The sequence below is a fragment of the Euprymna scolopes genome, chromosome 46 (assembly GCF_053919585.1).
Source record: "Euprymna scolopes isolate OS-2025 chromosome 46, ASM5391958v1, whole genome shotgun sequence".
NCBI classification, from domain to species: domain Eukaryota; kingdom Metazoa; phylum Mollusca; class Cephalopoda; order Sepiida; family Sepiolidae; genus Euprymna; species Euprymna scolopes.
Window position 1 is genome coordinate 100,435,003 of NC_136527.1, and position 12,962 is coordinate 100,447,964.

Below are 12,962 nucleotides of genomic sequence, written 5' to 3' on the forward strand. Positions count from 1 at the left end.
GACCATGTTTATGATCTAACAGCCTCGTCAGGCCTTGCAGAAGTGGTTGTTTTCTTCCAATAACTAACAACCACTTCTGCAAAAATCATTTTTTTCCAATAACTAACAACCACTTCTGCAAGGCCTGACGAGGTTGCTAGATCATAAATATGGTCCAACATCTGAAACATATGTAGCCAAACAGATAAAATGATAATAAAAAAATAAAACATATTTGCTCTGCAATAGTATTGAGCACTCCCAAGTTTTTACTAATTACCAGTTTTACCATATATATATAATATAACTACTTCATTTACTCACATAAAATTAATATACGAAAGTATAAATTTATGCGTAAACTTTAAGTATTTACTTCAAAAGTGCTCAATACGTAGGTAGAGCTAGTTAGTAAGTTATAAAATATATATGGCGATTAAGCTACACTGAATATTCCACGTTTCATCCACTCTAGGACCCTTCTTAACTTACTATATATATATATATATATATATATATATATATATATATATATATATATCTGAAAGACTGAGAGATAGAAAAAGAGGGGGGTGGTTATCTGAATAAAATTTGAAGTTTCTTTTTCCGAGTTATAACAATTCTAAAATTAAAAAAAAAGGAATCAAAGGATTGCAAATATGGTCACACGAGAAGAATTTGCAGGAAAGTGTCTTTAGGTGGCTGGTCAGATGGTGGGTCAGCGGCCAATGGTTGAGTATTATAAAACAGGATTGTTGAAAGGAAGGAGAACTCAGAAGTGGGAGGCAGATGATGAGGATGCGGAGGCATAAAGTAACAGTCTGTTCCCTTTCTTACAGATGACCATAGCAAAGTAACACATGAAAAAAAAAAAGCAATGTATGGGGGATGGTGGGGGTCAGGGAGGGGGATATATGCCACACACACCCCTCCGTGAATAATCCAATTTTTTTTTCTTGTTTTCTTTTATTTATTATTCTGAGGGGTGGGTGGGTTTAGCAACTATTATTTCCGTTTTAGTTTTTCAGGAAAGTTCGAGGCCATGTTGCTGAAGTCCCGGAAGACATCATTGTAAATCTCATCGCCTGGAAAATAAGAAATAGCAAAATAGTATATAGTTTTTGTTCACATTTAAAAAAAAAAATAGCAAAATAGTATATAGTTTTTGTCCACATTTAAAAAAAATAGCAAAATAGTATATAGTTTTTGTCCATATTTAAAAAAAATAGCAAAATAGTATATAGTTTTTGTCCACATTTAAAAAAAAATAGCAAAATAGTATATAGTTTTTGTCCACATTTAAAAAAAATAGCAAAATAGTATATAGTTTTTGTTCACATTTAAAAAAAAAAAAGAAAAAGTTTTTATTTTTTATAATTATTTTAGATGTGAAAATAATATCTCGTTTTGTTTTTTTAATAATCAACACGCCATTAATGTTTAAAATTATTGCTAAATCATTTAATTTTTTTTAATTATGTGTGGTTGGCTAAGTAAAAGTGACACTAACAGATAAATGTAACAAATATTACAATCAGTAAACAAATGCGTAATTTATAAAGATAAATAACAAAAATAAAACTTCCTGCATTTGGTAACAATTATTTGTTGCCTATTTGCTTTTACACCCCTTTTTTGTCAACTATACTGCACAATTACATTGACATATTATTTCTCGCCAAATCACCAAAGTAAAGCAACGATAAGCCTGGACAGTACGAGATGGTTGGTATCCTATAGACCAATGCAAGTCAACGTGTATTTAATTGAAAATTTCTAAGTCCAAACAAGAGGGGATGTGGATATAGGTAGATGAGAATCCTATAGACCAATGCAAGTCAACGTGTATTCAATTGAAAATTTCTAAGTCCAAACAACAGGGGATGTGGATATAGGTAGATGAGAATCCTATAGACCAATGCAAGTCAACGTGTATTCAATTGAAAATTTCTAAGTCCAAACAACAGGGGATGTGGATATAGGTAGATGAGAATCCTATAGACCAATGCAAGTCAACGTGTATTCAATTGAAAATTTCTAAGTCCAAACAACAGGGGATGTGGATATAGGTAGATGAGAATCTTATAGACCAATGCAAGTCAACGTGTATTCAATTGAAAATTTCTAAGTCCAAACAAGAGGGGATGTTGATATAGGTAGATGAGAATCTTATAGACCAATGCAAGTCAACGTGTATTCAATTGAAAATTTCTAAGTCCAAACAAGAGGGGATGTGGATATAGGTAGATGAGAATCCTATAGACCAATGCAAGTCAACGTGTATTCAATTGAAAATTTCTAAGTCCAAACAAGAGGGGATGTGGATATAGGTAGATGAGAATCCTATAGACCAATGCAAGTCAACGTGTATTCAATTGAAAATTTCTAAGTCCAAACAAGAGGGGATGTGGATATAGGTAGATGAGAATCCTATAGACCAATGCAAGTCAACGTGTATTCAATTGAAAATTTCTAAGTCCAAACAAGAGGGGATGTGGATATAGGTAGATGAGAATCTTATAGACCAATGCAAGTCAACGTGTATTCAATTGAAAATTTCTAAGTCCAAACAAGAGGGGATGTGGATATAGGTAGATGAGAATCTTATAGACCAATGCAAGTCAACGTGTATTCAATTGAAAATTTCTAAGTCCAAACAAGAGGGGATGTGGATATAGGTAGATGAGAATCTTATAGACCAATGCAAGTCAACGTGTATTCAATTGAAAATTTCTAAGTCCAAACAACAAGGGATGTGGATATAGGTAGATGAGAATCTTATAGACCAATGCAAGTCAACGTGTATTCAATTGAAAATTTCTAAGTCCAAACAAGAGGGGATGTGGATATAGGTAGATGAGAATCTTATAGACCAATGCAAGTCAACGTGTATTCAATTGAAAATTTCTAAGTCCAAACAAGAGGGGATGTGGATATAGGTAGATGAGAATCCTATAGACCAATGCAAGTCAACGTGTATTCAATTGAAAATTTCTAAGTCCAAACAAGAGGGGATGTGGATATAGGTAGATGAGAATTCTATAGACCAATGCAAGTCAACGTGTATTCAATTGAAAATTTCTAAGTCCAAACAAGAGGGGATGTGGATATAGGTAGATGAGAATCCTATAGACCAATGCAAGTCAACGTGTATTCAATTGAAAATTTCTAAGTCCAAACAAGAGGGGATGTGGATATGGGTAGATGAGAATCCTATAGATCAATGCAAGTCAACGTGTATTCAATTGAAAATTTCTAAGTCCAAACAAGAGGGGATGTGGATATAGGTAGATGAGAATCCTATAGACCAATGCAAGTCAACGTGTATTCAATTGAAAATTTCTAAGTCCAAACAAGAGGGGATGTGGATATAGGTAGATGAGAATCCTATAGACCAATGCAAGTCAACGTGTATTCAATTGAAAATTTCTAAGTCCAAACAAGAGGGGATGTGGATATAGGTAGATGAGAATCCTATAGACCAATGCAAGTCAACGTGTATTCAAATGAAAATTTCTAAGTCCAAACAAGAGGGGATGTGGATATAGGTAGATGAGAATCCTATAGACCAATGCAAGTCAACGTGTATTCAAATGAAAATTTCTAAGTCCAAACAAGAGGGGATGTGGATATAGGTAGATGAGAATCCTATAGACCAATGCAAGTCAACGTGTATTCAATTGAAAATTTCTAAGTCCAAACAAGAGGGGATGTGGATATAGGTAGATGAGAATCCTATAGACCAATGCAAGTCAACGTGTATTCAATTGACAATTTCTAAGTCCAAAAAAGAGGGGATGTGGATATAGGTAGATGAGAATCCTATAGACCAAGGTAAGTCAACGTGTATTCAATTGAAAATTTCTAAGTCCAAACAAGAGGGGATGTGGATATAGGTAGATGAGAATCCTATAGACCAATGCAAGTCAACGTGTATTCAATTGAAAATTTCTAAGTCCAAACAAGAGGGGATGTGGATATAGGTAGATGAGAATCCTATAGACCAATGCAAGTCAACGTGTATTCAAATGAAAATTTCTAAGTCCAAACAAGAGGGGATGTGGATATAGGTAGATGAGAATCCTATAGACCAATGCAAGTCAACGTGTATTCAATTGAAAATTTCTAAGTCCAAACAAGAGGGGTTGTAGATATAGGTAGATGAGAATCCTATAGACCAATGCAAATCAACGTGTATTCAATTGAAAATTTCTAACTCCAAACAAGAGGGGATGTGGATATAGGTAGATGAGAATCCTATAGACCAATGCAAGTCAACGTGTATTCAAATGAAAATTTCTAAGTCCAAACAAGAGGGGATGTGGATATAGGTAGATGAGAATCCTATAGACCAATGCAAGTCAACGTGTATTCAATTGAAAATTTCTAAGTCCAAACAAGAGGGGATGTGGATATAGGTAGATGAGAATCCTATAGACCAATGCAAGTCAACGTGTATTCAATTGAAAATTTCTAAGTCCAAACAAGAGGGGATGTAGATATAGGTAGATGAGAATCCTATAGACCAATGCAAGTCAACGTGTATTCAAATGAAAATTTCTAAGTCCAAACAACAGGGGATGTGGATATAGGTAGATGAGAATCCTATAGACCAATGCAAGTCAACGTGTATTCAAATGAAAATTTCTAAGTCCAAACAAGAGGGGATGTGGATATAGGTAGATGAGAATCCTATAGACCAATGCAAGTCAACGTGTATTCAATTGAAAATTTCTAAGTCCAAACAAGAGGGGATGTAGATATAGGTAGATGAGAATCCTATAGACCAATGCAAATCAACGTGTATTCAATTGAAAATTTCTAACTCCAAACAAGAGGGGATGTGGATATAGGTAGATGAGAATCCTATAGACCAATGCAAGTCAACGTGTATTCAAATGAAAATTTCTAAGTCCAAACAAGAGGGGATGTGGATATAGGTAGATGAGAATCCTATAGACCAATGCAAGTCAACGTGTATTCAATTGAAAATTTCTAAGTCCAAACAAGAGGGGATGTGGATATAGGTAGATGAGAATCCTATAGACCAATGCAAGTCAACGTGTATTCAATTGAAAATTTCTAAGTCCAAACAAGAGGGGATGTAGATATAGGTAGATGAGAATCCTATAGACCAATGCAAATCAACGTGTATTCAATTGAAAATTTCTAAGTCCAAACAAGAGGGGATGTGGATATAGGTAGATGAGAATCCTATAGACCAATGCAAGTCAACGTGTATTCAAATGAAAATTTCTAAGTCCAAACAAGAGGGGATGTGGATATAGGTAGATGAGAATCCTATAGACCAATGCAAGTCAACGTGTATTCAAATGAAAATTTCTAAGTCCAAACAAGAGGGGATGTGGATATAGGTAGATGAGAATCCTATAGACCAATGCAAGTCAACGTGTATTCAATTGAAAATTTCTAAGTCCAAACAAGAGGGGATGTAGATATAGGTAGATGAGAATCCTATAGACCAATGCAAATCAACGTGTATTCAATTGAAAATTTCTAAGTCCAAACAAGAGGGGATGTGGATATAGGTAGATGAGAATCCTATAGACCAATGCAAGTCAACGTGTATTCAAATGAAAATTTCTAAGTCCAAACAAGAGGGGATGTGGATATAGGTAGATGAGAATCCTATAGACCAATGCAAGTCAACGTGTATTCAATTGAAAATTTCTAAGTCCAAACAAGAGGGGATGTAGATATAGGTAGATGAGAATCCTATAGACCAATGCAAGTCAACGTGTATTCAATTGAAAATTTCTAAGTCCAAACAAGAGGGGATGTGGATATAGGTAGATGAGAATCCTATAGACCAATGCAAGTCAACGTGTATTCAATTGAAAATTTCTAAGTCCAAACAAGAGGGGATGTACATATAGGTAGATGAGAATCCTATAGACCAATGCAAATCAACGTGTATTCAAATGAAAATTTCTAAGTCCAAACAAGAGGGGATGTGGATATGGGTAGATGAGAATCCTATAGACCAATGCAAATCAACGCGTATTCAATTGAAATTTTTTAAGTCCAAACAACAGTGGATGTGGATATAGGTAGATGAGAATCCTATAGACCAATGCAAATCAACGTGTATTCAATTGAAATTTTCTAAGTCCAAACAACAGGGGATGTGGATATAGGTAGATGAGAATCCTATAGACCAATGCAAGTCAACGTGTATTCAATTGAAAATTTTTTAAGTCAAAACAACAGGGGATGTGGATATAGGTAGATGAGAATCCTATAGACCAATGCAAGTCAACGTGTATTCAATTGAAAATTTCTAAGTCCAAACAAGAGGGGATGTGGATATGGGTAGATGAGAATCCTATAGACCAATGCAAATCAACGTGTATTCAATTGAAAATTTCTAAGTCCAAACAAGAGGGGATGTGGATATAGGTAGATGAGAATCCTATAGACCAATGCAAGTCAACGTGTATTCAATTGAAAATTTCTAAGTCCAAACAAGAGGGGATGTGGATATAGGTAGATGAGAATCCTATAGACCAATGCAAGTCAACGTGTATTCAATTGAAAATTTCTAAGTCCAAACAAGAGGGGATGTGGATATAGGTAGATGAGAATCCTATAGACCAATGCAAGTCAACGTGTATTCAATTGAAAATTTCTAAGTCCAAACAAGAGGGGATGTGGATATAGGTAGATGAGAATCCTATAGACCAATGCAAGTCAACGTGTATTCAATTGAAAATTTCTAAGTCCAAACAAGAGGGGATGTGGATATAGGTAGATGAGAATCCTATAGACCAATGCAAATCAACGTGTATTCAATTGAAAATTTCTAAGTCCAAACAAGAGGGGATGTGGATATAGGTAGATGAGAATCCTATAGACCAATGCAAGTCAACGTGTATTCAATTGAAAATTTTTTAAGTCAAAACAACAGGGGATGTGGATATAGGTAGATGAGAATCCTATAGACCAATGCAAATCAACGCGTATTCAATTGAAATTTTTTAAGTCCAAACAACAGTGGATGTGGATATAGGTAGATGAGAATCCTATAGACCAATGCAAATCAACGTGTATTCAATTGAAATTTTCTAAGTCCAAACAACAGGGGATGTGGATATAGGTAGATGAGAATCCTATAGACCAATGCAAGTCAACGTGTATTCAAATGAAAATTTCTAAGTCCAAACAAGAGGGGATGTGGATATGGGTAGATGAGAATCCTATAGACCAATGCAAGTCAACGTGTATTCAAATGAAAATTTCTAAGTCCAAACAAGAGGGGATGTGGATATGGGTAGATGAGAATCCTATAGACCAATGCAAGTCAACGTGTATTCAATTGAAAATTTCTAAGTCCAAACAAGAGGGGATGTGGATATAGGTAGATGAGAATCCTATAGACCAATGCAAATCAACGTGTATTCAATTGAAAATTTCTAAGTCCAAACAAGAGGGGATGTGGATATAGGTAGATGAGAATCCTATAGACCAATGCAAGTCAACGTGTATTCAATTGAAAATTTCTTAGTCCAAACAAGAGGGGATGTGGATATAGGTAGATGAGAATCCTATAGACCAATGCAAGTCAACGTGTATTCAATTGAAAATTTCTAAGTCCAAACAAGAAGGGATGTGGATATAAGTAGATGAGAATCCTATAGACCAATGCAAGTCAACGTGTATTCAATTGAAAATTTCTAAGTCCAAACAACAGGGGATGTGGATATAGGTAGATGAGAATCCTATAGACCAATGCAAGTCAACGTGTATTCAATTGAAAATTTCTAAGTCCAAACAAGAGGGGATGTGGATATAGGTAGATGAGAATCCTATAGACCAATGCAAGTCAACGTGTATTCAATTGAAAATTTCTAAGTCCAAACAAGAGGGGATGTGGATATAGGTAGATGAGAATCCTATAGACCAATGCAAGTCAACGTGTATTCAATTGAAAATTTCTTAGTCCAAACAAGAGGGGATGTGGATATAGGTAGATGAGAATCCTATAGACCAATGCAAGTCAACGTGTATTCAATTGAAAATTTCTAAGTCCAAACAAGAAGGGATGTGGATATAAGTAGATGAGAATCCTATAGACCAATGCAAGTCAACGTGTATTCAATTGAAAATTTCTAAGTCCAAACAACAGGGGATGTGGATATAGGTAGATGAGAATCCTATAGACCAATGCAAGTCAACGTGTATTCAATTGAAAATTTCTAAGTCCAAACAAGAGGGGATGTGGATATAGGTAGATGAGAATCCTATAGACCAATGCAAGTCAACGTGTATTCAATTGAAAATTTCTAAGTCCAAACAACAGGGGATGTGGATATAGGTAGATGACAATCCTATAGACCAATGCAAGTCAACGTGTATTCAATTGAAAATTTCTAAGTCCAAACAACAGGGGATGTGGATATAGGTAGATGAGAATCCTATAGACCAATGCAAGTCAACGTGTATTCAATTGAAAATTTCTAAGTCCAAACAAGAAGGGATGTGGATATAAGTAGATGAGAATCCTATAGACCAATGCAAGTCAACGTGTATTCAATTGAAAATTTCTAAGTCCAAACAAGAGGGGATGTGGATATAGGTAGATGAGAATCCTATAGACCAATGCAAGTCAACGTGTATTCAATTGAAAATTTCTTAGTCCAAACAAGAGGGGATGTGGATATAGGTAGATGAGAATCCTATAGACCAATGCAAGTCAACGTGTATTCAATTGAAAATTTCTAAGTCCAAACAACAGGGGATGATGATATAGGTAGATGAGAATCCTATAGACCAATGCAAGTCAACGTGTATTCAATTGAAAATTTCTAAGTCCAAACAACAGGGGATGATGATATAGGTAGATGAGAATCCTATAGACCAATGCAAGTCAACGTGTATTCAATTGAAAATTTCTAAGTCCAAACAAGAGGGGATGTGGATATAGGTAGATGAGAATCCTATAGACCAATGCAAGTCAACGTGTATTCAATTGAAAATTTCTAAGTCCAAACAACAGGGGATGTGGATATAGGTTGATGAGAATCCTATAGACCAATGCAAGTCAACGTGTATTCAATTGAAAATTTCTAAGTCCAAACAACAGGGGATGTGGATATAGGTAGATGAGAATCCTATAGACCAATGCAAGTCAACGTGTATTCAATTGAAAATTTCTAAGTCCAAACAACAGGGGATGTGGATATAGGTAGATGAGAATCCTATAGACCAATGCAAGTCAAGGTGTATTCAAATGAAAATTTCTAAGTCCAAACAAGAGGGGATGTGGATATGGGTAGATGAGAATCCTATAGACCAATGCAAGTCAACGTGTATTCAAATGAAAATTTCTAAGTCCAAACAAGAGGGGATGTGGATATGGGTAGATGAGAATCCTATAGACCAATGCAAGTCAACGTGTATTCAATTGAAAATTTCTAAGTCCAAACAAGAGGGGATGTGGATATAGGTAGATGAGAATCCTATAGACCAATGCAAATCAACGTGTATTCAATTGAAAATTTCTAAGTCCAAACAAGAGGGGATGTGGATATAGGTAGATGAGAATCCTATAGACCAATGCAAGTCAACGTGTATTCAAATGAAAATTTCTAAGTCCAAACAAGAGGGGATGTGGATATGGGTAGATGAGAATCCTATAGACCAATGCAAGTCAACGTGTATTCAATTGAAAATTTCTAAGTCCAAACAAGAGGGGATGTGGATATAGGTAGATGAGAATCCTATAGACCAATGCAAATCAACGTGTATTCAATTGAAAATTTCTAAGTCCAAACAAGAGGGGATGTGGATATAGGTAGATGAGAATCCTATAGACCAATGCAAGTCAACGTGTATTCAAATGAAAATTTCTAAGTCCAAACAAGAGGGGATGTGGATATAGGTAGATGAGAATCCTATAGACCAATGCAAGTCAACGTGTATTCAATTCAAAATTTCTAAGTCCAAACAAGAGGGGATGTGGATATAGGTAGATGAGAATCCTATAGACCAATGCAAATCAACGTGTATTCAATTGAAAATTTCTAAGTCCAAACAAGAGGGGATGTGGATATAGGTAGATGAGAATCCTATAGACCAATGCAAATCAACGTGTATTCAATTGAAAATTTCTAAGTCCAAACAAGAGGGGATGTGGATATAGGTAGATGAGAATCCTATAGACCAATGCAAGTCAACGTGTATTCAATTGAAAATTTCTAAGTCCAAACAACAGGGGATGTGGATATAGGTAGATGAGAATCCTATAGACCAATGCAAGTCAACGTGTATTCAATTGAAAATTTCTAAGTCCAAACAACAGGGGATGTGGATATAGGTAGATGACAATCCTATAGACCAATGCAAGTCAACGTGTATTCAATTGAAAATTTCTAAGTCCAAACAACAGGGGATGTGGATATAGGTAGATGAGAATCCTATAGACCAATGCAAGTCAACGTGTATTCAATTGAAAATTTCTAAGTCCAAACAAGAGGGGATGATGATATAGGTAGATGAGAATCTTATAGACCAATGCAAGTCAACGTGTATTCAATTGAAAATTTCTAAGTCCAAACAACAGGGGATGTGGATATAGGTAGATCAGAATCCTATAGACCAATGCAAGTCAACGTGTATTCAATTGAAAATTTCTAAGTCCAAACAAGAGGGGATGATGATATAGGTAGATGAGAATCCTATAGACCAATGCAAGTCAACGTGTATTCAATTGAAAATTTCTAAGTCCAAACAACAGGGGATGATGATATAGGTAGATGAGAATCCTATAGACCAATGCAAGTCAACGTGTATTCAATTGAAAATTTCTAAGTCCAAACAACAGGGGATGATGATATAGGTAGATGAGAATCCTATAGACCAATGCAAGTCAACGTGTATTCAATTGAAAATTTCTAAGTCCAAACAACAGGGGATGATGATATAGGTAGATGAGAATCCTATAGACCAATGCAAGTCAACGTGTATTCAATTGAAAATTTCTAAGTCCAAACAACAGGGGATGTGGATATAGGTAGATGAGAATCCTATAGACCAATGCAAGTCAACGTGTATTCAATTGAAAATTTCTAAGTCCAAACAACAGGGGATGATGATATAGGTAGATGAGAATCCTATAGACCAATGCAAGTCAACGTGTATTCAATTGAAAATTTCTAAGTCCAAACAACAGGGGATGTGGATATAGGTAGATGAGAATCCTATAGACCAATGCAAGTCAACGTGTATTCAATTGAAAATTTCTAAGTCCAAACAACAGGGGATGTGGATATAGGTAGATGAGAATCCTATAGACCAATGCAAGTCAACGTGTATTCAATTGAAAATTTCTAAGTCCAAACAACAGGGGATGATGATATAGGTAGATGAGAATCCTATAGACCAATGCAAGTCAACGTGTATTCAATTGAAAATTTCTAAGTCCAAACAAGAGGGGATGTGGATATAGGTAGATGAGAATCCTATAGACCAATGCAAGTCAACGTGTATTCAATTGAAAATTTCTAAGTCCAAACAACAGGGGATGATGATATAGGTAGATGAGAATCCTATAGACCAATGCAAGTCAACGTGTATTCAATTGAAAATTTCTAAGTCCAAACAACAGGGGATGATGATATAGGTAGATGAGAATCCTATAGACCAATGCAAGTCAACGTGTATTCAATTGAAAATTTCTAAGTCCAAACAAGAGGGGATGTGGATATAGGTAGATGAGAATCCTATAGACCAATGCAAGTCAACGTGTATTCAATTGAAAATTTCTAAGTCCAAACAAGAGGGGATGTGGATATAGGTAGATGAGAATCCTATAGACCAATGCAAGTCAACGTGTATTCAATTGAAAATTTCTAAGTCCAAACAAGAGGGGATGTGGATATAGGTAGATCAGAATCCTATAGACCAATGCAAGTCAACGTGTATTCAATTGAAAATTTCTAAGTCCAAACAACAGGGGATGTGGATATAGGTAGATGAGAATCCTATAGACCAATGCAAGTCAACGTGTATTCAATTGAAAATTTCTAAGTCCAAACAACAGGGGATGTGGATATAGGTAGATGAGAATCCTATAGACCAATGCAAGTCAACGTGTATTCAATTGAAAATTTCTAAGTCCAAACAAGAGGGGATGATGATATAGGTAGATGAGAATCTTATAGACCAATGCAAGTCAACGTGTATTCAATTGAAAATTTCTAAGTCCAAACAAGAGGGGATGTGGATATAGGTAGATGAGAATCCTATAGACCAATGCAAGTCAACGTGTATTCAATTGAAAATTTCTAAGTCCAAACAACAGGGGATGTGGATATAGGTAGATGAGAATCCTATAGACCAATGCAAGTCAACGTGTATTCAATTGAAAATTTCTAAGTCCAAACAACAGGGGATGTGGATATAGGTAGATGAGAATCCTATAGACCAATGCAAGTCAACGTGTATTCAATTGAAAATTTCTAAGTCCAAACAAGAGGGGATGATGATATAGGTAGATGAGAATCTTATAGACCAATGCAAGTCAACGTGTATTCAATTGAAAATTTCTAAGTCCAAACAACAGGGGATGTGGATATAGGTAGATCAGAATCCTATAGACCAATGCAAGTCAACGTGTATTCAATTGAAAATTTCTAAGTCCAAACAAGAGGGGATGATGATATAGGTAGATGAGAATCCTATAGACCAATGCAAGTCAACGTGTATTCAATTGAAAATTTCTAAGTCCAAACAACAGGGGATGATGATATAGGTAGATGAGAATCCTATAGACCAATGCAAGTCAACGTGTATTCAATTGAAAATTTCTAAGTCCAAACAAGAGGGGATGTGGATATAGGTAGATGAGAATCCTATAGACCAATGCAAGTCAACGTGTATTCAATTGAAAATTTCTAAGTCCAAACAAGAGGGGATGTGGATATAGGTAGATGAGAATCCTATAGACCAATGCAAGTCAACGT

The 12,962-nt window shown here is 35.5% G+C and overlaps 1 protein-coding gene across 11 annotated transcripts in view; it reads right to left on the reverse strand.

Moving 5' to 3' along the window:
- Positions 1-851: 851 nt before the first annotated feature.
- Positions 852-12,962, reverse strand: part of LOC145271199 (arf-GAP with coiled-coil, ANK repeat and PH domain-containing protein 2-like) — a 636,480-nt gene continuing 624,369 nt past the window's right edge. For all 11 annotated transcript variants that reach the window (XM_080126741.1, XM_080126736.1, XM_080126765.1 and 8 more), the window contains one exon: positions 852-1,064. In XM_080126741.1, the coding sequence (XP_079982867.1) occupies positions 985-1,064 (80 nt within the window). In that variant the 3' untranslated portion in view covers positions 852-984. The remainder of the gene's footprint in view (positions 1,065-12,962) is intronic.